This window comes from Trichosurus vulpecula, chromosome 9, assembly GCF_011100635.1.
Source record: "Trichosurus vulpecula isolate mTriVul1 chromosome 9, mTriVul1.pri, whole genome shotgun sequence".
Lineage (NCBI taxonomy): Eukaryota > Metazoa > Chordata > Mammalia > Diprotodontia > Phalangeridae > Trichosurus > Trichosurus vulpecula.
The window spans coordinates 115,622,654-115,649,313 of NC_050581.1; the positions used below are offsets into that span (position 1 = coordinate 115,622,654).

Below are 26,660 nucleotides of genomic sequence, written 5' to 3' on the forward strand. Positions count from 1 at the left end.
CACTTTGCAAGATTCACGTGAACTCCACATTGCCGTCAATTTTCCTATGTGTCCAGACTTTAGGAACACCCTGTAGAATGTACAGAGGGGAGTAGTGTGAGATACGATGGTAGCCTTGCAAAGAGCTACCATCCTGGATGCTGGGGTCTTGTAACAGGTGTGAGGGAGAAAGATGAGCCACAAGGTAGCTGTTCTCATGCACTTTTTCAATCCTGCGAACTGAAAGACCTCAGGGGAGAATTGGGGAATACAAGCTTTTGGTGACTTTGTGTATTGGGCTGATTTCCCAAGAGACAAAAACCTAAAAAGATTGGCTAAGATTTAGATAGACAAAATGGCACCAGTTTAAGTGCCTGGCTCTTACCTGAGGCTCTCTTTCGCTTCTTTCCCCCAGTGACAAGCACTGACTATGACACAGCGGCTGATGCTACAGAAACTTCTTCCTATTTCAGTGCTCAGGGATACCTATCCAGGTAATAAAGAGCTAGCTTTTTATCCGAAAAGCATGGGGCTGTTGGGATGATGGTACAGATACCCAAAGAGCCGGAAAGCTAGATAACTGGAGCTTTGGGTGCTCCTATAGTACATTATGATGAGGAGGAAGCGGAGGAAGCAGAAGGGGAAGAAAAGGAGGAAAGACAGGAGGAGGAAATTCTACCATTTTACTTTTATAGACTGATGGACTGTCAGAGCTGAAAGAGGCCTTAGAACAGAAAACACAAAGAAGGAGGAGGAGGATTTTGGATTTGCTCTCAACTCTCCATTAGTTATACCCATGATTAGGGTCCCGAAGATTTGTAATGATACAGCGGAGGAGACTGTGAAAAAGTATTCAGAGAGCAGAGGGTCTAATCTGGAATATCTCTCACCCAATCCTAGTTTTACTTGTCTGCCTCAAATATGGCCTTGGGGTGCCGTTGACTTCATTCATTCTTCTTGTTTTGATGCATTCATGATCCCAATAATGCTGGCACTTCCTCCACTGCCCCAAAAATCACAGTCCACCACCACTTCCTTATGCCTTGCAGTTCTTATTCATTTCCTCCCAGTAATTCCCCATGGGCAGGGGAGGGGAGTCCTTCTAATGGGCTGGAGGTCTCTCTTGTGTTCCTTAATTTATCCTACGTACCAGTGCCACATTCAGGGCCACAGAAGACCAGTGTACCCCCTAGCAGCTAATGAGCTAGTGATGGATTTATTTCTATTTAGTTAGGCTGGCCCTCAGGCAGCAGACTATCAGTCAGCAGGATCATATTCATAACTTTTCCATCTTGGTAGAACCTGTTCTGCCTTCCCAGCTTTTGGGAAACCAGTATCATCTTCATGCCTCAGTGACCCATCAGAGGAAGGGATTATTCATTCATTTAACAAATATATGTCCCAGAGTCTGTTAAGTGATAGAAAAGAACTGATCCCTGACTATATGGTAAAAGCCCCACAAGCTTCTCCACTCTACTCTTATCACCCCCTCCCCAGCCATGACCACCCTAGCCACCCCCTCCCCAGAACCCCAGCTTAAACCCAATTTTATGTTTCCTTTCCTTCCGGGTCGGGGTGGGGGGCATTTATATGGGTTTCCTTCTGTGACCCCTGCATATAAATCACCCATCAGCCGGGAACAAGAAGGTACAGAGTCAACTTCAGAGGAAGGGCAGCTACCCCAAATCCTAGAAGAGCTCCAGGACATCAAAGTGGCCCCTGGAGCCCGGCTGGCTAAATTCCATCTCAAGGTGAAAGGTAAGGCTGGGGCCTCCATGGTAGGGAGTGGCAAGGGGAGTTTTGTCTACCCAGGGACTTCCAGAAAGGGGTAAAGTGTGGAGGGAAATTCTGCTTTTGATAGATCCAATTTTCACCATCTCCAGCCTTCCAGGCCAAACACAGCAGATGGCCCTGGCCATCCTCTCATGTGAACTATGTGCAAGGTCAGCCTGATTTGTAGGTGAAGTGAGGAACTGCTTCCTGGAGTTATACAAGTGGGGACAGAGAGACCCTCCCTACCCCCAAAATCTCACTCTGACTTACCTGCCCTAAAATTCTATCATTTCCATTTTGTAGACTATCTGAGCTGACAAGAACCTAGAACACAGAATGTCACAGCTGAGGGGAACATTAGAGTTCATTTATTGCAGTACACTCATTTTTACAGATGAAGGGACTGGAGTATAGAGAAGAGAAATGACCTGTCCATGGCCAAATAGCCAGCTTTTGTTATTGTTCTTAATAATTCTTCTTGATAATTTTAAATGAATAATTATTAATTGATTCTAATACCCCTAGTGGCCAGTAGGGAAAATGTTGATAGAGGAGAGGAGGGTCTGTGTCTCCTTTCCGACCCCACTGTCCTGCTTTGATGAACATCAGATGGCTAGGGTAGCATTTTTGGAGACCCACTTACCCCCACTCCAGATATGGTCTCTGAATCTCCTCTCTCATTCCAGGGTACCCAGTGCCCCGCCTCTACTGGTTCAAGGATGGGCAGCCTTTATCTACCTCCTCCCGGATCCTCAAGACTGATAAGAAGACAGTTCACACTCTGGAAATCCTCAATGTCACAAAGGAAGATGCCGGGGAGTATTCCGCCTATATCAGGAATGCTGCAGGCTCTGCCTATTCCTCTGCCCAGCTACTGGTCCAGGGTAAGCCAGCCAGCCCTGGTGCTTTAACACCACCTGCATGGGACCTTTGGCCTGGCAGGCTGCTGTTGCTGATTGTCTTCTTAGAGGAAAACACACATGTACATATGTGTGTGTGTGTGTGTGAAGTCTTTAGCATGGCTGAAGACTAAAAGGGGGCTAATGTCTATCAGCAGAACTCAGCTACTAATAAATTCACTAGCAAGAACCCTGTTTGGCAGTCTGGATGCCCAAGGGTCCCTTGACCACACTGGGAGTTGTTATTCAGTCATTCAGTTGTGTCCAACTCTTCGTGACCCAGGGGACCAAGCAGGTCAGGCCCTTTTATCCTCCACCATCTCCCGAAGTCTGTCCAAGCTCATGTTCATTGCTTGCTTTCCCTGGGGTTTTCTTGGCAAAGATACTGGAGTGGTTTGCCATTTCCTTCTCCAGTGGATCACATTTTGTCAGAACTCTCCACTATGACTGTCTATCTTGGGTAACCCTGAATGGCATAGCTCATAGTTTCATTTAACTACACAAGCCCCTCTGCCACAACAAAGTAGTAATCCATGACCCATGGCGGGGGGGGGGGGGGGCAGTGTTCACTAAACCATGCTACTTCCCTTTCATCACTGTATCCCACATGCAAAAATAAAGGGAGTGGGGGCTGTTTTGGTAGATAGATGTTCTTGACTGTACTTCTTCTTTTTCTGTGTTATTATCAAGGTCCCAATGAACCAGAAAAGAAGATAGATTCAGGTAAGAAGAAAATCCGTGGGCAAAGAAGATAATATATTTCATTCCACAAAGATTTATTAAGCTCCTACTGAGTACAAAGCCCTGTGCGATGCATTGAGAGGGGTACAAAATTTAGAAACAAAGTCCCTGCCCTCATGTCATCCTTAATCTAGCAGAGGGGAAAGAGCAACACAAATAGGGATAGGAATAAGGAGGCAGATAAAGGTAAGGATGAGAAGGGGAAAGGCCTTCTATTTCTCTTAACATTCCATGGCTGCCACTGCAATGTTTAGGCCATCCATCAGTTACCCCTCGGACTCTCAATACCTGTCTACCTTCGTGCTATCTTTCATGCCACTCCCCAGAGCGCCATCTTGAGTTGCATGCTGCTCAGCACACTTACACCCATCGTGCATCTTTTCATTGCCCTTTGAATACCCTGCCCACACACACACACACACACACACACACACACACACACACACAGAGTAAAGGAAATAATTAAAGACAAAAATATAAGTAAGCCAGGACTAAGTCATGGTGCTTCAGGCTAGAAGTACAGACTAGGAGTTTAGTGGAGGGGAAGATTAACCAGAGCCAGGATGACTGGGGAGAACTTCACAGAAAGGACTTGATCTGAGCCTTTAAAGACAGGGGGAGTGGCAGCTATAAAACATTATCGTTGCTACTGAAGCTTGAAGAAGGGGAATGTGGGCTGGAGCAGTCAGGGAAGGCTTCCTGGAAGAGATGGAGCCAGACGAGGAAAAGCGAAGCCATTGCTTGCTATTGATTGGTCTTTTTCTTACAAGCCTGACCTTTCCAACTGCTATTTTTCCTTCCAGATGTCCATGAACAACTTGTACCTCCAAGGTTCCTGGAAAGATTTACCAATAAGAAAGTGAAGAAGGGCTCTAGCATTACCCTCTCGGTGAAAGTCGAAGGTAAAGGAATAAGATGAAACCCTGTTTCTCTAGCACTGTACAACTTACATCTACTTTCCTCCCAATAGCTTTAAGGAGTAGATGATGCCTTGTCTTTATTTTAGAGCTGATTTAACTGAGTCTCAGAGAGGTCACATGACTTTTCTGAGGTCACATAGATAGTAACTGATCTCATTCCTGTGATCAAAGTTCAAGTGGAATCTGGGTAACTAGGACCCCAAGGCATTACATGGCATGTTCTGTAGTCTAAAGCCATCCTACTTGCCTTTTGGGGGACATGCTCCTGCTTGTCTGTGTCGTCCCTAAAACATGGTGCCCAGAATTGAATACAGTACTCTCCCTGAGATCCTACCAAGGGCATAGGACAGAAGAACCATCCCTGCACCTCAGTTTCGTCATCTGTAAAAGGAAGATACTAATACCTGCACAAAGCTGTTGGTTCACACAGCATGGTACCAATTCATTCATTCAGCAGATATCTACTAAGCATCTATTGTGTTCCTCTCTAGGGAGGTACAAGTCTATAAGAGCTTATTCCTATCCTAAGGGAGGCTGCAGTCTGGCAAAAGGATAAAACATGACTGCAAAGATCTGTAATACATAATATTTCATGATGAGTGAGTATTCTAGAGAGATGCAAAGTGCTTTCTTTCTGTCTCTCCTCTGCTGCTTTCTGATGCTTCATCATGTCACGAAAGTGACCTTGGATTCTGGAGAGCCCTGCCAGTAACCTGCAAGGTGTGGCTGGGCCTGAGACAACTGGCATTTATCACTGAGCAGCTGTTCTGTGCCAGGCACCGTGTTAAGCAGTGGAGACACAAAGAAAAGCAAAAGACGGTCCCCGCTCTCAAGGAGCTCACTGTCTAATGGGGGAAGCAACACGCAAACGATACCCATAGAGGTTAAATTGGAGATAATCAACAGAGGGGCGGCAGTGGCATTAAGGGTGATCAGCAAAGGCTTCTTGGAGAAGGCAGGGCTTTAGCTGAGGGCTAAAGAAGAAAGCTGGGGAAGCTAGGAAGCCTCCCAAGCTCCAAGGACTCTCCAATGGGAGCTGAGGGATGGATTATGTGTCTGCCACTTGAGGACCAGCCTACTGATGTCCAGAGAGGTCCATCGCCAGATTGACCATCAAGGGCAAGCTTTCTACAGAGCGCTTCCTTCCAAGAGGTAGCGCTAAGTACCCGTCTTCCCATTTTACAGAGAAGATGGAGGACCAGAGAATAGCAACGGCGTGCCTAGGGTCACAGAGCCAATGAGTGCTGGAACCAGGTCTTCCATCTCCAGAGCTCTTACCACTGTACCCCACATGCACACAGTAGGCACTCAATAAGGCAGCATGGTACTCTAGAGGAAATACTGGACTGGGAGTCAAGAGTTCTCAATTTAAATCCTAGCTCAGGTACCAGCTGCATGACCATGGACAAGACAAGGCACCTTACCTATTGTCTCTGGTTTTACTTATTTGTAAAATAAGAACGGTAACATCTGCACAACCTGCTTCGTGGAGTGTTGTGGAAACTAGCTTTGTAAATCTTAAATTGCCATAGAAATGTGAGTTATTACTGTTAATTGAGCTGATTATAAAATGTAAAAACAATCTGGGGATCGATCTCACAAACACACAAAAGACCCATATAGATCCAATTACAAAGTGCTTTGAAATGTCTTCTTTGAGCCTGATGATAACTCCGTAAGTCAGGCAAGGGCAGAGATTGTTATCTGTGTTTTAGAAACTGAGGCATAAAAGGGTCAAGTTACTTGCCCAAAGTCACACAGAGCCAGGATTTGAACCCAGGTCCTCTGACTCCAAACTGAGTGTTCTATCCATGACATCACATGCTCCTTAAAGAAATAGAGAACAATTTAAATAGCTTACCACACTGCCTTAATAAATGTTTATTGACTGTTCCTATAGCTGGAGGAATATTTAGTGTTCATACCTGGGCTGTGCTAATATAATAAAAATGACATTACCAAAATTAATGTACAGTTTTAATGCTATACCAAATTATCAAAGGGATATTTTAAAGAACTTAATACAATAAGATTCACTTGGGATTGATTTGGGTTGTTTTGATGTCAGGAGAGTTATTCTTTCACATATGTCTCCCATAGGGCAGCCACCTCCAACGGTGAACTGGCTAAAGGAAGAAGCCAATGAAGATGTCCTCTGGATCCGAACTGACACTCCAGGCTACAAGGTCGCCAGCTCCAACCTTCAGCACAGCCTCATCCTCCTGGACATAAAGAAGCAACATGAGGGTTCTTACACATGCATTGCCACTAATAAGGCAGGACAGTCCATCTGCTCTGCTACCCTGAAAGTCACAGATGGTGAGTCCCAGTCCCCTGGAGAGTGGAGAGAAGTTGGTTCCTTAATCAGCTCAGATAACCAGGGTCAAGGACAGCAGATTTGGGGCCATGATTCAAGAGCCGAGAGAAGAGGCAGCTCTCCCCAAGTGACGCCTTAAAGGGCAGGGGAATAGGAAAGTAGGTTGCAATGGAAGACTAGCATCACAGCCCCAAACCAAGAGAATAATGTGGTATCGAGGATAGAATACTCAGTTTGGAGTCAGAGGACCCAGGTTCAAATCCTGGCTCTATGTAACTTTGGGCAAATAACTCAACCCTTTTGTGCTTCATCTATAAAACAAAGATAACAATTTCTGCCTTGCCTGATTTACAGATTATCATCAGGATCAAAGGAGATGTCTTCCAAGCACTCTGTCAACTATAAAGCTTTATAAAATGACACCTAGTATTATTATTGTCAGGCAGTGAAAGTGGGTGTTCTATCCCTAGCCAGCTAACTCATGCATGTGGGATCTCATTGCCCTGCAAATGATGCCTCAGAAGTGGGCCCTCCTCCATGGCTAGCCTAGGACCAAAGCAGCTCCTCCTTCTGAACAATAGGGAGGAGAAACATGCTGATGCTCTTGTCGCCTTGTTTTCCCCTATGCCTTCCCACAAGGTCCCTTTATGTAGAGGGGTAAGTTGGACTTTCACCCTAGGAATTCTGAACTGCCTTACTTCTAAGAACAGAATGCACGTAGGTGTCCACATCAGTGTAGTCAAGCTGTACGTGAATGTGATGCTTATGTGAGCAGGTCTCTACTCAGCCTTCCTCAATAGGAGAGTTTATGCTTGACTGTGAGCTAACCAAAAGCACAACGTAGCTGCCAACACACCAGACATGATCTTAGGTCATCTGAAGTGAGGCTATTGTCCAACATAAGAGAGGTGACAGTGCCGTGGTCTTCTGGGCATGCTCTGTCCAGGGCGTTGTGTCCAGTTCTGGTAGCCACATTTTGGAAGGACATTGATAAGCTAGAGTGTGTTCTGAAGAGGGTGACCAAGATGGTACCACCCTCTGCAGAACAGGAGGGGACTGGAAGTCCTGGCACAGCAAGATGCTAGAAGCAGCTGCGTGATGTAGTGGATAGAGCTCTGACCTTGGGTCCAAAGATCTGAGCTCAAATTTGGCCTGAAGTAGAATAAGAAGTGAGGAAGGTGATTTGGGATCATAAAGAAGGCCAGAGATCAGTTTGGGAAGGGAAAAATTGGGAGGACTTGAGGAGAAAATGAATGGCTTGTGCCAAAGGAGGAAAAGGGCCAGAGCTAAAGACTGAGAACCCAAACACAAGATCTAGAGGAGGAAAAGAACGTGAACAGGACATAAAGAGAAGTAGGGGTAGAAGGAAAAGGCAAAGAACCTCAGAAAAGGAGAAGGTGAAGGAGAAGAGGACTCCCACCAAAGGAGGGATATGGAGAAACGAAGACTTAGGAGAGCACCACTGTTCCCTCTAAGCACCTGTGGGGCAGCATGTGTAGTAGGGCTTAGGCCTGTTCCTCTTAACCCAAGAGGAGAGAACTCAGAGCAAACAGTGAGTGGAAATAGCAGGGAGGCAGATTTCAGCTGCACAGGATAAAGATCTTCCTGACAACCAGAGCTGCCCCAAAGTGACCTGGGATGCCTTAGATGGTAGTGAAGTCCCTCTCACTAGGAGAGACCTCTTGTAAGGAGTGTTGTGGAGGGAATTTCTGCTCACGTATTAGTGGGAGCAGACATGCTTTGAAGTCCCTTCTGTCTCCAAAATTCTATGTGGAGCTGTAGAAAGTGCCCAAAAAGAGCGTGAGCATACAGAAAGCCATCTAGCTGTGGTCTTTGAGGACAGCTTAGCTTTGAGGACAGTTCCCCTCACTCTATCTAGGTCTCAGCTTCCCCACTGATGGTCTCTGATCTCCTTACAGCTCCAGAAAGAGATGGAGCAGCCAAAGGGCAGAAGAAAGTCAAGGAAGCCCTCATTTCAAACCTGCTGCAGGGGTGAGTGACAGCCCATCTTCCTGATAGGGGACCAAGGTCATGTTAGAGATGGGGAAGCATGACAAATAATCTTTCTTCCACTCTCTTGTCTAAGTTGTGACCAGAGAGTGGAAGATTCTTTGGCAAATCATTTAAGCTCTCTAGGCCTCAGCGTCCTTATCTGTAAGGCAGCTAGGTAGCCCAGTGGATACAGCATTGGGCCTGAATGTCAGGACATAGAATAGTCCTGACCTGAGTTCAAATCCTGCCTCAGACACTTACTGGCTGTGCGACCCTAGGCAGGTCATTTAACCTCTACCTGCCTTAGTTTCCTCAATTGTAAAATGGGGATAATAGTGGCACTTACCTCCTAGGGTTGTTGTGAGGACCAGATGAAGTGATATTTATAAAAGTGCCTAGACAGTGCCTGGTACATACAGGTGCTTAATGTGTGCTTGTTTCCTTCTTTCTTATAAAATGAGAGACCTGGACTAGAGGATTCCTAAGATCACTTCATTATATAACATATGATATTTATACACACACATATATTATTTATTTTTATATATATATATATATATATATATATATATATGCCTATATAGAGCTATAATCCTAAAATAGGTGGAATATAGTAAACACATGTATATGGTTCTTGTGCATACACATGTGTAATGATATGTGCTGTATTGTGTGTATTACATACTACGCGCATAAGTATTGCACATATATGTTACAGCTCACGTGTAGAAGTAGTACTGTCTAGTGAGAAGAGCATTGCACTGGGAATTAGTCCTGCTATGCCACTAACTAACTTTGTGTCCTTAGGGAAATTGCCTTCCTTATCTAGCCCTTAATTTCCTCATTTATAAAATGAGGGGTTGGATTTAAAAGTCTCTAAGGCCCCCTTCTAGCTCTGACAGTCTATATTATAAGATCTCTTCTAACAGCCTTTCCATCTCTGACATTCTATGCTCTGGAAGTCCTTCCCAGCTCTGATATTCTATGTCCTAACATTCTAAGAACCCTTTCAGCTGTGACATTCTATGTTCTAAGGTCCCTTCTACCTGTAAATATTCTATATTCTATGGACCCTTGCATCCCATGTTCTATGGGTTCCTTCCCAGTTCTGACGTGTTCGGTCTTGTAAGAACCTTTCTGACTCTAATATTTCATGTTCAAAGATCTTTCCTGTCCCTAATGCTCCAGGGTTCCATGGCTTTTATTAGGTGGGGGACTTGAGGAGAAAATTAGAAGGTTACAAAATATATAAATGCGCCTTTGACTGGTAGAATTGGCCGTGATGAGGTTTCCAATTTTCTAGTCCCTTTTTTTTTTTTTTTTTTTTTTTTTTTTTTTTTTTTTTTTGCTCACTGCCCTTTGTTCTTACAGAGCTGGAGCGGGCTCAGTCCAGACATCAGAAACCACAGACTTTAATGAGGTTGACCGACCAAAGAAAGGTAAGGGGAGCAGTTGACATCTTTTACGTGGGCTTCTTGGTAGTTTTCCTCTGCAGGAACCAACAGGGTTTGGTCAGCCCATCAATAAGTAATAACAACAATTATTAATAATAGCTGGCATTTATACAGAGCTCCAAGTTTGCAAAGTGCTTTGTGTATATTATGTCATTTGTTGAGCACTTGCTATAATTATGTATTAAGAACAATTCAATCTATTAAGTTTCGTCTCTTTGCTGGGCACTGTGCTGAGAACTGTGAATATGAAGAGGAAAATAACAGTTCTTTTTTTTCTTTGGAAATAATGGTTCTTAGGAGCTGACAATTTAATTGGGTGGGAGAGGGGAGAAGGATGTGATGTATGAAAGTAAATGTGCTACAAGCTAGAATGTGACTGGAGAAGAGTGATCTAGACGAAATGGCCCAGGAAATCAAGGGTTGGGAGAAGGCATCAGGGAGAGCTCAATGGAGGAGATGGCTCCTAAGCTGAGTTTGAAGGATGAAAGAGACTGTGACAGAGAAGAGGCTTTGCACATGGTAGTCACTTAATAAATGCTTGTTGAACTAAATTAAGTGAATTCTAGGCATCTGGAGAATGTCATCATTCAGACCGTCATCAAATCCAATAACATTCAACAAACATTCATTAGTCATTTACAGTCAGCTAGACTCTTTGGAGAGATACAAAGCTTTGATAAGATACATTAGAGTTCACAGGCCAGTAGACATCGATTCAGGGCAGAGGAAGGCATTGCTTTATACACTGGGTATAAAAATACACTGGTATTATTATTACCAGTAAATGGAAAGCAGTATCTTGGAAGTGAAATTGCCAACCACTCCAGTATCTTTGCCAAGAAAACAGCATGGATATTGATGGTGTGCTCTGGTCCATGGGGTCATGTGTAGAAACCATCCCTGCTCTCAAGGAACTTTCAGTAGTTGCATAGCTAGGACATATATGTAAAAAGTGGTAAAGAATAAGATGAGATAGCATATAGTAGGTGTCACATGTGTGATACAGATGTTGGGGACTATAGGTGCTTAGAGAAGTGAGGGAAAGATGTCCATGGGCAGGAGAAGTCGTGGAAGACTTTATGGAAGAAGTGACGCTTCAGATTGGCTTTGGAGACTGAAAAGAATTTAGAGAAGTGAAGAAGAGGGAAGTGCATCCGTGGGAGGAGATTATGGAAAGGGATAAGAGGATTTGGGCTGAAATAGAAGAAGAAATGATGGTGGCGATTTAGGATCACAAAGAAGGCCAGAAATTGATTTGGGGAGGAAAAATTGGGAGGACTTAAGGAGAAGTTGAATGGCTTGAGCCAAAGGAGGAAAAGGCTAGAGCTAAAGACTGAGAATTTGAACACAAGAGCTGGAGGAAGAAAAGAACATGAACAGGACACAAAAAGGAGAAGCAAGGGCAGAAGGAAAAGGTGAAGAACCTGAGGAAAAGGCGAAGTTGAAGGAAGAGGACTCCTGCCTAAGAAGAAGGAGGGCTCAGAGAAGGATGCATGAAGAAGATCATTGGTTCAGGAATGTTGGTAAGACAGGTGAGCCCTAAGTGAGGGAAGGCTAAGTGGGGAGTGAGGTCAGGAGAGTGGCAACTCCAGAAGTGAAGATGCCTTTATGCAATTGGCTCCAACAGTTCTCCAAGGGAGCTACTAACAAGAAAGCAAGGAGCTCACTTCCAGCATGTCAGGAATGAAAGAAGAATTTGTCAGGGACACGCACTGAGCATTGGATGTTGGTATTTCTGTCACAGCCTGAGGACTGCTGCTATCCATGCCCAAAGCATAGGCTGGTCTCCTTCCTAGAAAAGAACACAAAGAGGTTCAAGAAGCACTTCTTCACTCTCCAGGTTATCAGGAAAAATATTCCTTTTTGTTAAAAAAAAAAGTGAAGAAGGGGTATAAGGTGAAAACAAAGAAAAATCATCTGAAGAGGCAGAAGGGTTTCCCTTGTATCATGAGGTTGAAGGGTCAAAGATTGTCACATAGAGGAGTTTGGGGAGGGAAGAATGCCACTGAACGCTTCAGCTAAGAATCATATTTGAGGCTCTTCCCAAAGAGCAGAGAGCTGTATACTCTGGAGAGGAAGAAACCAATATTTCCCCAAGGAATGATGCTGTGGGGCTACAGGGTCTGTCTGTGTGCTGGAGCCGGCTCAAACAGGCTTTCAAGAATCAATTGTTAAATTTTCAGTGAGATGATTTGCACCTTGGAAATTGGCAGATGCTACAAATCAGGGCCTGATTTATTTCTTTTATTGACTGTCTATACTTAAGAAAGAGATGGAGAAAATGTTAACAATACAGATTAAATTTAAAAGTACATTGTGCATACATTTTTTTTTCCTGGATGTCTGGTTGTTAAACATTTACCAGCACACCACTGACTGTCTTCCACTAAGAGCCAGAAAAACAGAATAAGAATGATAGCAACTGGTGTGTGTGTGTGTGTGTGTGTGTACACAGAATATAGCACTTAAAATACATATCTTATTGATCCTCACAAGAAACCTGTGATGTAAATATTATAGTTATTATTAGCCCCATTTCACGGAGGAAGAAACTGGGGCTGAGATAGGTCGTTCCCTGCCATGGTGCCACAGCTAGTTAAATGTATGAGGTGGAATTCAAACCAAAGTTGCAGGGGAAATTCCATTGGGATATACATTGGACTGAATGGCCATTGAGATCCCTTCCAGTCATCAGATTCCAGGGTTCTATGAGCTCAAGTCTTCTTGATACCAGATCCATCATTCTATTCATTATACCATACTGACCCCTTTGCCATCAGCGACTTACTGCTGAAGGAAACTGAGGCATCTGTTTGTGGACAGCAATAACAGTAGAGGTTAATGACAATGGTAAAGAGGCCTTCTGTCTTCCTGGGTCTTGTATCCAAGATGAGACTGAGAACCTCCTATGAGACTTGTTCAGGTAGATGTCTAGTCGACACTTCTGGTGATTCACATGGGCCCGAACAATAGTGCCAGGAGTCTAGTAGGTATTGCCAATGATTATGGAGTCTTAGATGACAAAGTGAAGACCTTAGGGGCATAGATGGCGTTTTCATCATCGCTGCTGAGTGAGGACAAGGGATTCGGAAGAAGGTACCTTTATGAAACACTGGTGATGAACATGGCATCTGAGAATGGGATCTGGATTTCTGGTTCATTCCCTAAAATATAGCAGTTAACAGAACCCTGGCCAGGAGTATATACGATGAGGGCTGGTTAGAACATATCTTCCTAGAGTCTTGCAAATTTAAACAAAGATCTTCAAAAAGGAAAAAGGAGGGGAAAACCACCCATGTATATCCACCAAATAGGATATAGGTCCACTGTGACCATTTTGTTTCTGTCTTTGTATCCCCGATGCCTGGCACAGTGCTTGGCACATATTTGGTGCTTAATGAATGTTTGTGGATTGATTGATTGATCAATTAGAAGAGTAATAGTAAAAACATCTACAAGTTCACAAGACACAAAATCCAAGAAAAGAATAATAAAATATAGGGCCTCAAGTGTCTATAAATTGTACAAAGAATAAGCAAGAGGACCTGGAAATCTCAAAGAAAGCAAATTAAATGTTATACATATCACTGAAACTTTACAGCACTTGAGACCTATGGCTAGAATATGACTCTGGAAGAACAAACATATTTTATTCAAAAGAAACAGTATATGGATGAATGAATGAATAATTGCATTTAAAAACACTTATTATTACATGCCAAGAGCTAGGAATACAAATTATAAAAATGAGACAGTCCTCTCCCTCAAGGAGTTCACATGCTAATAGAAGGAGATGACATGTAGGGTGGTAGTGGAGAGGGCGGAGTATTTTGGACTGGGAAGTCAGAGGGATGATTGTTAGAACAGGGCAGTTCATTGCCATGCTCTTTACAGAGGTAATGGTCATGCCTATTTGATGAGAGCTTTTAGTGAAAGAGTTGGAGAGGAGGTGTCAGGATATATGTAGCAGCAGAAGAGAAGATGACCAGAGGAAAATGAGGCTACATGATCCTCACAAAATTCAGAGCTGAAAGTCTTGGGTCCTCCCTGGTGTGATCTCTTGAGGTTTGGTTTGACAGGTGGAGTAGCAGCAGGACAGAAAACATCAAGGGAAAAGATGAGGATGCTTGCTCTCAGGAAGATTGATTTGGTGGGGTGGGAAATTGGGGAGGAGGAGAATGGCTTAAGTAAAAAGTTGGGTTTGGGGAGGAGGATAGATTAGCATTATAACTAACTAAGAAGATACATTTATCTAGGAATAAGAAAGGCTTAGCATGGGAGAACGTCTAGATGAAGATCAATAAAGGGAGAAACAGAACTGACATTGTTATCAGAGTATGTTATAGACTACTTTGGACAGAAACAGGAAACAAATCACAAGGCTACCTCAAAAAGTAGTGTATTTCCCCTCACTGGAGGTCTCCAAGCAAAGGCTGAATGACTATTAGCCAAGTATGTTATAGATAGATTCTTTTTCAGGTCTAAACTGGACTGGATGGCTCTTGAGGTCCTTTCTAACTATGAAGTTTAGTAATTCTATAAAACACACATTGTGTTACTTGAACAGTGAATAGATTAGTATGACCAAATCAGGGCGGTCACATAGGAGAGTAGTAGGAGGTATCATAGAATAGGTAAGGTCTTGGTATTGCAGGTTTGGAGCCAGAAGGACATCCAGTTGAACACCCTCTGAGGACTTAGATTAAATGTCTTGCTTAAGGATATATAGGTAATAAGTGGCAGAACCAGAATTTGGACTGACCCTCTCTCACTCTAAATCCAACATGCTTTCCACTCCACCATGAGGCCCTGTCACTAAATCACTTTAAGGTTTAAAGCACGCTCCCCACAACTATTCTGTGAATGCAAGCATTGTCATCCTCATTTTACAGAAGAAGAAACAGAGAAATAAAAAATCTTTCTCAGTGTCACACAGCTAGTAAATGTCAGAGTCAGGACTCAAACCCAGGATTTTTGACTCTTGTCATTTTCCTACTATACTGTGCATGCTACCTATCATTGTAGACAATGGGGAACCTTGGGAGGGAATGGATTTTCCCTGCTAGTGGTCTTTAAGCAGAGACTGGTGTGATCAGTTGCTGGATATGTTATTGTGAGGTTAACATTAAAGGAGATTCTGCTGCTGAGGTCTCTTCGAATGCTTTAAAAGAAGAAAATAACCCTGTGATTCTATGACTTATAAGTAGCCTTAAAGCCTGAGAAACATTATTCTGTCTGCTCTGATGATCTCCATGTTTTTGCTCCTTCAGGAGAACCATCAGAAACTGATGAAGGCAAAGGCCACATTTCCCTTGCTGACGTTGGAACTGAAGAATTCCTCCAGAAGTTGACATCCCAGATTACTGAGATGGTGTCTGCCAAGATCACTCAGGGTGAGCAAAGTGGACCTCTTCTCCATAAGCCCACTGCTCAAGGCTGGCCCTCTGACCTCCTTTCCTAGGAAACAAGAATAGACCTGATGTTTATAGACCTGCTTTTCATTTACCAAAATGGGACCCACCAGTGGTGGGATTGGAGAAAATAGTAAAAGGGCAGAAAGAGAAATATATTTCCCTCCTCCTTCCCCACCAGGATTGGGCAGAGTTGCCATCTGCCTCACAAATAACCAGTCATCCAAAGTCAATTATCATTTGTGCTTATTAGCAAGTTCATCTTGTCTGTGACCCCTGTCTGATTATCCCTTGTGCCAATAGTAACTAATAGTGAGTCACTCATGAGCCCTCTTATATTTGACCTTGGAATCCATCACTATATATTGACAGAAGCACTTCTGATTTCTACAATGTGTAAACTCTCTCCACTAACACAGCTAGCAACTTGTTCATAACTTACACTCTTAGAGTTACCTGAGGCTCAGAAAGGTTAAATTGATTTGTTCACGATCGCACTACTAAGCTAATTTGCCATGGTTGGAATTTGGATCGATGTTTTCCTGATTCCGACACTCTGCTCATTACCACACTTCCTCTATCAAAGTACATTATATTAATTTTTCCTCATAGTAGAGTTAACTTTGTATTATCATTATTATTATTCTTTGATATTTTGAGGGATCTGTGATATAATTCATGTGGGTATTCCCTTCAGTGGTACAAATCACTACTCATTCATCCTGTGCAGTACTAGTCCATTTCTTCCTAAAAGTCCTTCTTAAAGAATCCATCTCACAGGCTGGAGGCCTGTCTCTAGTTCTTTTGACATGAGAATGTCAAGGACTTATGATTTTGATGGTGCAGAAACCACCTCCATGAATTCAGATCATAATGCCCATAACTTATGGTCTTGAGAGCTGACCAAGGTTCAGACAAGTTGTGACTTGCCTAGGACCACACAGCTATTAAATACATGTCTTCCTCATGCCAAATCCAGCATTCTATCCAGTTTTCTGTGCCTCTCAGATTTGTTAATATTTCACGTATATCAGTGCAATACTTGTTCTGTTATTGTCTTTCTCATAATTTGACCAACCCAGCACCCATTCCAGTCACACTTGGCTCTGATTTTGTCTTTTAAGTCACTTCTTTCATCAAGTCATTGTCTTGATATCAGTACCTAACATAAAAGGACCTAATAACACAGCATCTAGACACCCAAAGGAAAAATTAATTCAACTGGAGGGAAAAATAGATAAGAAAGCAATAATAATGGTGAATCTTAGTGAATTACTTTCAGACCTAGACAAATATAGCCAAAAGGTTAAATAAGAAAGAAGTTAAGAAACTGAATAGAACTCTAGAAAAATTAAGAGGTGATAGATTTCTGGTGATTAATGAATGGGAATAGAAAATAATTTACATACTTTTCAGTTGTATATGGCAGCTTTTTTAAAAATGACCATATATCCCTTCCCTCAGGGAGCTTACATTCTAATGGTGGAAGACAATACATGAAGGGGAGATGAAAAGCAGAGGGGGGAAGAAATGAAGGCATCTAGCTCAGGGCAATGGTCTTGAAGTCCAGTAGCCCAGAACAGGGCTGGGAGGATGACAAAGGTCAGCCTGGGCCTTTCCAAAAAATAGATGTCCCAGGAGGAACTTGCCAATGGGAGAAGGTCGGGGGTGGATCTTACTGAGGGATATTCCAGGTTGAAAGGCTACAGAGAAGGGACACTGAGCAACCTTGATGAGACACCTCCCGCAACCCTCTGTTCCTTATGGTGATTTATTCCTTCTCTGTGCCTTGTTTCAGCCACTCTCCGGGTCCCAGGAGGCGAGAGTGATGATGAATCCAAGACCCCTTCCCCATCTCCCCGACATGGTCGGTCCCGACCTTCCTCTAGTGTCCAGGAATCCTCCTCTGAATCTGAAGATGGGGATGCCAGAGGAGAGGTAAGTCATCTTTGGTGGGACCAGGTGATTTGCCCTAAGCCAGTCAATCTCAGAACTGTTTTTGTCCCTTAATGGAACCCGCTAGTCTAGTTAATGCCAATCCCAATAAAGCTCCTGAATAAAGCATTGGATTGAGACAGCAGCAAGAAGTCGTCTAGGTCTTATGAAATCTCAGTCACACGAGAATTAAGACCATCAGATATAGCCCTAGAAAACTCACATTGTCCAACAGTTTCACTTTACAGAGGAGAAACTGAGGCCCAAAAATAGGGGAATGGACATGATCATGGTCAAGCCCTTGTTAAGTGGCAGAGCCAGGATCAAAACGCAGGTCTCCTGGCTGTGAGGTCCAACATTTCCCATTATCAAAAGCTGATAGAGTAGTAGAATGGTAGCACTGCGAGAGGCCCTAGAATGTATAGCAGATGTCAGAGAACATGGAATACTAGCATTGGAAGGAACCATAGAGTTCTAGGCCAACCCATATGATGATGACGATGATGATGATGATGACGATGATGATGATGATGATACAGCTAATACTTATTTGAATCTATGATCTCCTTCTGGTCTCCCAACAGAGTTGTGAGGCAGGCCCTTTGAGGATTGTATACCCATTTTATAGTTCAAGAAACTAAGGCCGAAGGGCTGAAGGAGACTAAATGATTTGCTCAAGATCACACAATGAGTTGGTGACAGAGTTAGGACTCCAACCCTAGATTTACGGGTGGCTTCCAGGCTCCTACATCCCACTCACTCCTTCCCCTGATGTCTTACCTTTCACAGATCTTTGACATCTATATGGTCACAGCCAACTACCTGCCCCTGGGAGCAGATCCAGAGGCCATCACATTAAGGGAAGGCCAGTATGTGGAGGTCCTTGACTCAGCCCACCCACTCAAGTGGCTGGTTCGGACCAAGCCCACCAAGTCCAGTCCTTCCCGGCAAGGCTGGGTGTCACCTGCTTATCTGGACAAGAGGCTAAAGGTAATGGTCTCCTAATAGGCCAGTAGGGGATACGGCATGGAGTGGGACAGGGGAACCTTCCAAGGCCAGGGCGTAATAACTATAATTAGAGTCCTTATGGAGCTTGTAGTATAGCAGAGAGCTAAGATGCATGCATCTATAGCTATAATACATGATGAGGGCATTTGAGCAGTACGAACAAAATGCTTTGGGTTGCTACCCCATGGAAGCCCTACCTCAGAGTTCCTGTCTGAGGCAGCTCTGCCCTAAGCCCTCAGCAAAATTATGCTTTTGAGGAAATGTATCCTCTGCATCATCCGTCCATCCCCTTTTTACTACAGGGCTCTGCTCCTTTGCCCCCTACCCACAGTGCCCTGCTTTGGCCTGCCCTCCTAGACAGGTCCCTGGACCTTCCAAAACTCAAGGTAGGCCCAAGGTCCTGGGCAATGCTGAGAAAACTTCTCCTATTTCCTCATCAGCTTTCACCAGAGTGGGCAGCCGCTGAAGTACCAGAGTTCCCTGGGGAATCGGTCTCAGAAGATGAGTATAAGAAGAGGCTAAAGTGAGTGGGGGCCCAGGCATTTGTTGGTTAGGGTACCAGAAAGTAACCTTTCAGAATTGACTGAGCCCTCTCACTAACTTATTTATCCACCGGACTCACTTATTCATTCACTTGCCTATTCAATCATTCACTCACTTTCACTGACTCATCTATTAACTCATTCCCTTACACTCCCTTATTCACTCATTCATTCCTTACTCATTCACTCATTTACTCATTACCCATTTGCTCATGAATAAATGAATGATCAAGCACTGAAGCACTTACTGATGCAAATACAACCAAGCAAGATGGTCCCTGCCTTCAAGGCGCTTACTTCTAATGGGGAAATACAACATATAAAATGGCACTAGAAGTTGAGAGGTGGGGTGAGCATTGGTAGCATGGTTTATAGATGACCAGAGAGTGATGTGGAGGCCTGGTTCTAGACAAGATAAGACAGAAGCTCGCCTATCGCTCATACTCATCATTCATTCATTCCCTTTTACAATTGCTTGATGAATGAATGAATTCATTAGCTCATTCATCTTGACTTATTCATTCATTCACTTAACCCCAAAATCATGCATTCAGCAGGCACTTGCTATATTTTGCAAAAGTACAAAACATACGGTCCCTACTCTTGGGATGTAGTTGAGTATTTGTGGTTGGGTCAAGAAGAATTTCATACATGCAACTCTAAGAAATAGTTACAGAACAACGTGTGAGCCAAGGCTTCCTCCTAAGGGCCGCCATGTCTGTTAGTGCTGATGGAACAAGGGTCATAGAAAAACAAACATATATTAAGCCAGCACTATGTGCAGAAAACTGTGCTGGGTCCATAGGAGATAGGAAGTTTAGATAACAGCCCTTGGCCTCAAAGATCTCGCACTCTGGTAGGGAGATAGAACACAAACACCATGTGGATGGGACTGATCCAGACCTGTGATGCATCTTCTGGGGAGTGTCCCAGATGATTAACCCCCTTCTCCTCCCCCACTCTCCACCTTCCTCAATCAAGTGGTTTCTCCCCTGGGTAGGGCTCTGGCAGCACCATATACTAGAGAGGAGAAGAAGATCTAGGCTTTGGGCCAGTGGAAATTTACAGCTCCTGAATGAGGAGCCAGGAGTAGAGGGGGACTCTGCATTGGAGCTTAGAGGGCAAGGAAGGAATGGGGTTCTCGGCCTTGCTCTCATTCGCTTCTTCCCTCCCCTTGACTCTGTCTGTCCCCAGTGTCGTCATCCAGGAGCTGCTGAGCTCTGAGCAGGACTTTGTCACTGCCCTCAACTTCCTGCAGACCCACCATTTGCAACACTTGGAGTCCTGTCCCAGCGTACCTGCCTCCGTGTCCAGCCAGAAACCCGTCATCTTCCGGAACATAAGTGACATTGGCCACTTCCATGCAGAGTAAGTAGTCTAAGCTCCAGGCTGGACCCATGCTGCCCCCATTCTTCCTGCCTGACCCTCCACCTCCCCCAAATACTTTTAGAGAGGGTCTCTTCTAGCTTTGACATTCTCTGTTCCAAGGTCCCTCCCAGTTCTAGTTTTCTGTATTTCTTGTTTTGACATTCTGTGTTTCCAAGGGCAGCTAAGTGACACAGTGCATAGTGTTGGACTTGGAGTCAGGAAGATTTGCTTAGCCTCTCTGAGGCTCGGGTTCCTCATTTCTAAAATGGAGACAGTGGTAGCATTACCATTATGGAAGCATTGAAAAGATCAAATGAGATAACATAAGTGAGGCCTTCTCTACTTTTAAAAGTCTGAGTCTTTGTGAGATGAGTGTAGGAGAAGGAAAATATCCCCATGTTCCCTCCCTATTTCCCTGACCCGAAAGGACACCCCCTGATGAAGACTTACAACAGTCAGAAGCACCTTAGAGTATGCCCCAAAGCTGCATTAAGGACCTAGCTGACTTATTGAGGTCCAGGGTGAACTGTCAGCCAGGGGCCTACCTCACCACAGCTAGGGTAAAGGAAGGGGGCCCTGCCTTGGTAAGACCAGAGCCTGACCAATGACCAACCTGGTCCTAAACCCAACTCTGCCCCAACCCTTGAGTTTGCTGACCTAGTCCAGGACAAGCGCCCCAATGTGTGCCATCTGGTCCGTGGCTCTGTGGCAATGGATAGGATCAAGGAAGCACATAGGGTGAGATGAAGGAGAAAACTGGGCGAGGGAGCTGATGGAGGCCAGCCACCCCTAAACTTTCATCTCTCTCTTTCAGTTGCTTTCTCCAGCAGTTACAGAAGTGTGACACAGACGACGATGTGGCCATGTGCTTCATCAAGAACGAAGGAGACTTCGAAAAGTACATCCAGTACCTGGTGGGCCGCGTGCAGGCGGAGTCTGTGGTCGTCAGCAAGGCTGTCCAGGAGTTCTACAAGGTCAGCCACGCTTTCCAGGACTAGTTGTATCTGCCCAGGAGAGTGGTTGTGAAGGAAGTGTTTTGTAAACCTTAAAATGCTATAGAAACGGGAGTTGTTCCTATTATTTGGGGCCAGCCTGTATTTCCAGACTGACCTCCTCCCTCCCATATATCTTCTCTTCTAGCCTGCTCAATGCCTTTCAATTATTACTTATTATTTCTCAACTCTACACCCTTACCCTCACCACTCACCTGCCTAGAATGCCTTCCCATCTCCCTTCCTCACTCTGCCACTAGCAAAGTCATGCTAGCTGCATGACCTTGGAAAACTACTTTCTGTCTCTGGGCCTCAGTTTCAACTATGAAAGAAAGGGCGTAGTACAGAGAATCCCCAAAATCTATCCCAGCTCTTAAAATTCTGTGCTTCTGTGGTTCTGTCTTTCCAAATCTCATACTCCCTTCGGCCCAGTTTCACGCCTACCTCCAACACTGTAGGCCAGGAGCTAGTCATGGACAGGGTCAGCATCTTAATGATGCGTAAGATGACATACGTAGGGTGACAAAGGAAACCAATGACATTGAAAGACAGTTGGAAAAATATAAAAAATAAACATTTAGAGCCAGACCATAGGTTAAGAACCCCTGCTTTAGGCCTCAGTGAGCTTTCCTGCCTCTGAACCCCTAAAACACTATTTTCTGTGCCCCTCATATAATGGTTACCAGCAATGGCTTTATGTCATTATTTACCATCCAATTCATTTGAATTCAGCAACCATTTATTACACACATACTTACTGCGTACAGGGACCTGTGTTTGGAGGTGGGGTTCCAATCCAAAAAACATCACGGTATTTGGAACATTGGCACGTGCCCAAATAAGCATGGCGTAAGATTGGTTGCAAGGGGCAAAAGAGAGCTCCAAACAAAGTACTTGAGGAAAATTTGAGGGTGGAGGGATCAGTTTCAGCTTGAAGGAATCAGGGAAGGCTTCATGGAGGAGCCATCGCCTGCACGTGGCCTCGAAGGACAAGAGGAATTTTAGTAGGTAGAGATAAGAAGTACAATCCAAGCAGGGGAAACAGCTCCCATAAATGCCCAGAATGGGAGATAGCACGTTGAATTCAGGGAACAACAAATCCAGTTTGATTGCAGGGTAGAGTGCATGAAGAAAGATAGCATAAGGCAAGGCTGGACGGGAGAGCAGAGCCAGACTGTGGAGGGCCAGGGCGAGGACTGTGTGTGGTACAGTCTAGGTGAGAAGGAGCCTCTGAAGGGATTAGGGAGGTGACACAGTCAGACGTGTAAATGCATGTGGATCTCATCTTCCAGATGGTCTACACCCTCCTTGAGAACGGGACCATGTTATCTGCTTTGTGTCTCACAACGGCCTGACATAGTCATTTATATCTATGTGTGTAAAAATATATATATACATGCATACACATACATATACTGGACACAATAATTATTTTTTTAATTTTTTAACAGATAATTATCAAGCATACACTGCTCAGTAATAGACCCAATCTATCACATGCAGTTGAGAGCATTTGATTTTTCTCCTTTGTAAGCCAAATGTCTTCTTGTTCTCACGGCAGAAATATTCCGAGGAGACGCTTTCAGGAGCTGATCCGATGCAGCCTCCCTTGCCTCCCCTACAGCACTACCTGGAGAAACCCATCCACCGGATCCAGCAATACCAGACTGTTATCAAGGTGAGTGGACCAGATTTTCTGGTCTGTGGCCCTTGGGTCCTAATGGGTATTGTTGAGTTGTTTCAGTTATGTACAACTCTTCATGACCCTATCTGGGGTTCTCTTGGTAAAGATACTGGGGTGGTCTGCCATTTCCTTCTCCAGTTCATTTGACAGATGAGGAAACTGAGGCAAAGAGGGTTAAGTGACTTGCCCAGGGTCACGCAGCTAGTTAAGCATCTGAGTCCAGATTTGAACTCAGGTCCTCCTGACTCTGGGGCCGGGCTCCTTCCACTGCACCACATAGCTGCCCTCAACCCTTCCCTTGCCATTGGTGAAAACTCAGAGGTAACCTCTTATGTTGGTGGAGAGTGCTGTTTTGAAAATCAGGAGATCTGTGTTCGAATCCTAGCTCTGACATTTAATAACTGTCTCTTCCCCTCTCTGAGGCTTCTTTCCCTTATCTGTAAAATGGGGGTGATCACCCTTGCAGGGATGACTGGGGTTGTTGCGAGGGAAACATTTTGTAATTCATGGCACTACACAAATGAGAGTTGTTGTTGTCATTGCGAGGTCAGTTGTAGGGGGTTTGGGTGGATCCTTCCCTGTGGGACAGATGAGTCATCAGCTTTTTCAAATAGAGAAGAAGGGGATTCTGCAGCCATGCTGAATTCCAGCCCTGACACATCCCAGCTGTTCTAAACCAGGACAAGTCACTTTTTCCTCTAAGCCTTATTTTCCTTATCTGTAAAATGGGAAGAGTCAAGCTTGGACCACCTACCTTGCAGGGTAATACTTAAGGCCATACAGGAGACAGGATAGTACAGTGGATAGAGGGCTGACCTGGAAGCCAGGAGGGTCTGTGTTCAAGTCTCACTCCTGATATATACTGCCCTTGTCACTTAACCTGGGGAAAGTCACTCAAACCTCTTAGTGCTCTAGGCCATTGGTGTAAAACTCAAATAGAAATGGCAGTCACTAATCTGGACATAAGGGTCCCTGCAAGCCACATGCTGACTGTTTAAAGATGTAACATTATTTATTATTTACTGCATTTTTATTTACTATGTTCAATATTTCCAGTTACATTTTAATTGATACGTCTGACACTTCTGCTCCAGGAAACTCTCTAAGACTAGAGGAAAGGTTGCAAAAGAGGTGCCAACCTGCCTTGGTAGAGGGAGTTACCTCACCTGGCAGTTTACTATGTCATTGAACTCACCAGTCCAGTCTTATGCCTAAGGCCAAGGAGCAAAGTTGAGACAATTATTCAAGATGATTCTTGACCACCCAAACCCCCTACAACTGATTCCACATTCTTGACCTTGGCTATAACCCGCTGATCTAACTAGTTTTCTCTCTTTCAGGAGCTGATCCGGAACAAGGCACGAAATGGGCAGAATTGTGCTCTCCTGGAGCAGGCCTATGCAACTGTGTCTGCCCTCTCCCAGCGGGCTGAGAACAAGCTCCATGTGTCACTCATTGAGAACTACCCTGGGACTCTGGAGGCTCTGGGGGACCCCATTCGCCAGGTCTCTTGGGCTAGGCTGGACTGGGCTGGGCAGGGTTTGGGGCAACTAACCTAGCTTTTGCCCAAGGATGTAGTTCACTGGCCTTGGTCTAGTCCAGGGGCATTGTGGGCAGGAACAGATGAGCAGGACAGTTCAGCATCTGGCAAAGTCCTGTAAGGCAGGACTTATTGATGTGCCCAACGAGCTCTAAGACTCTGGGCAGTGGCTGAGGCAAAGCCCTGCCTGGGGAGTTATGGGATCAGGATGTGGCCATGAGATGCTGAGGGTATTCACGAGACCACCAATCTTTCTTCCTTCTCTCTCCTGGGCCCTGACCCTTGCCTACCAGCAGCACCCCTCTATATATGTGTGCATGTGTATGTATGTGTACACATGTGTGTAATTTAGATATAGATGATGAAGTACGCATGCCTTTTGGTTCAACAATGTTTATCTAGCCCCTACCTGGCAAGACCTAGTGCTGGGTACTGGGGAATATAAAAATGAAAACTATACAGTCCTGCCCTCAAGGAGATTATAACCTAATATAGGAGCATTTAGGTGTGTATGCATACACACATATGAATTATATATGATGCGTGTATAAACAGGTATGTATGACTTAATCTCTGGGTCTCAGTTTCCTTCTCTTTAAAAAAATGGAATCGGAATAGCTAGCCTCTAATATCCCTTATAAATTCTGGTCCTATGTTTGTGTGCATCTATAGTATATGGCACCACACTCTGGCTTCCACATACCTTTCCATCCTTATTGAAGATTAAGCTCTTTGCAGGGAGGGGTGGGGCTAGTTTTTCTTTTTCTTTGTATCCCCAGTACTAATCACAGTGCCTGGCACATAGTAGGTGCTTAATAAATGCTTAATGATAGATGGATGAATGGATGGATGGATGAATGAATGGATGAATGGACTGGATGCTCCAGGCAAACTAGACTCCTTGCCATTCCCCGTACAAATGCCATGCTTTCTCACCTGTCCTCTGTGCTTTTGCTCCTATTATCCCCAGCAGAGGTAGCTAGAATTCCCTCTTCCCTCTCCTCCCTCCCTCAACACTTTGAGTTCCTACCTAGCCTTGAAAGCCCACCTCTTCTAAGAAGACCTCCCTAATGGCTAATGATAGTCCCTGTCAGACTTCACCTAGGGTTTGATCTGCCCCTTCTGTAATGCATTTGTCACATAACACCATGCATTTTGCCTGATGTTCCCCTACTAGACTTAAGGCTTCATGTGAGCAGGGACTATCACTTACCTAAACTTTGTGTTTCCCCCATTGCCCAGCACAGGCATACAGACATACTAAGTAGTTAATAAATTTAATAAATAAAGTGAAAGGTAAGATAATAAAGATTAATAAAATTGTAAAAATTAAAAGTAATTAATGACTAAATTAAGGTACAGTGAATGCCTGAGAGAATATACGTATATCCATAAATTTGCATGTATGCATACTGTATGTACATGTGATACTATGACCCATCCTTTATTGTTGGAGGTAATGGTTTGGAATTATTTATTGCATATTTAATTTTGCTAATTGTGTACCTGGATTTTAATAGAACAAACTGAGTGGAGAAAAGGAATAGGGGGCTCTGATTAAGCATCCTAAGAGCAAGGAGGTGGTTGAATTAATTAATTAGTAACATGAGGTCTAACAGCACAATATTTAATTGTTGGGTTACTGATGTGTGTGAATGTGTGCCTGACTAAGCCCTCTAAGTGTTTACTGTTTAGTAATTTGAAGACGCTCAGGCACTGTTTGTTTAAGGGATAATGGAATGTTATTTGGTAATTTGAGGGCTTATGGGACACCCAGATTGACTAAAGACTGAAATGGTATTTCCTTGGTTGTTTGATGACTGATGAGACTTTAATCAATGATTTGAGGGTTGATGGAGGCAGTGTTTGGTTGTAAGTGGGTACCTGGTATATATGAGTGAGTCCTCTGTTCTGACCCTTAATGTCCCTGCTCTTTACTCACAGGGTCACTTCATTGTGTGGGAGGGAGCCCCGGGGGCCAGGATGGGCTGGAAGGGCCACAACCGGCATGTTTTCCTCTTCCGGAACCACCTGGTGATCTGCAAGCCCAAACGGGACTCTAGGACAGACACCTACAGCTATGTCTTCAGAAACATGATGAAGGT

General features: G+C 44.2%; 1 protein-coding gene across 1 annotated transcript in view; it reads left to right on the forward strand.

Annotated features, from left to right (window-relative positions):
- OBSCN (obscurin, cytoskeletal calmodulin and titin-interacting RhoGEF) overlaps window positions 1-26,660 on the forward strand; it is a 330,114-nt gene that overhangs the window by 222,563 nt on the left and 80,891 nt on the right. The window contains exons 73-89 of the mRNA XM_036739619.1: window positions 395-473; window positions 1,613-1,737; window positions 2,439-2,636; window positions 3,342-3,374; window positions 4,196-4,294; window positions 6,413-6,631; window positions 8,549-8,621; window positions 9,993-10,060; window positions 15,346-15,468; window positions 17,285-17,424; window positions 18,211-18,411; window positions 18,870-18,952; window positions 20,166-20,339; window positions 21,154-21,313; window positions 22,893-23,009; window positions 24,356-24,520; window positions 26,500-26,658. Coding sequence (XP_036595514.1) covers window positions 395-473; window positions 1,613-1,737; window positions 2,439-2,636; window positions 3,342-3,374; window positions 4,196-4,294; window positions 6,413-6,631; window positions 8,549-8,621; window positions 9,993-10,060; window positions 15,346-15,468; window positions 17,285-17,424; window positions 18,211-18,411; window positions 18,870-18,952; window positions 20,166-20,339; window positions 21,154-21,313; window positions 22,893-23,009; window positions 24,356-24,520; window positions 26,500-26,658 — 2,216 coding nt within the window. The remainder of the gene's footprint in view (window positions 1-394; window positions 474-1,612; window positions 1,738-2,438; window positions 2,637-3,341; window positions 3,375-4,195; window positions 4,295-6,412; window positions 6,632-8,548; window positions 8,622-9,992; window positions 10,061-15,345; window positions 15,469-17,284; window positions 17,425-18,210; window positions 18,412-18,869; window positions 18,953-20,165; window positions 20,340-21,153; window positions 21,314-22,892; window positions 23,010-24,355; window positions 24,521-26,499; window positions 26,659-26,660) is intronic.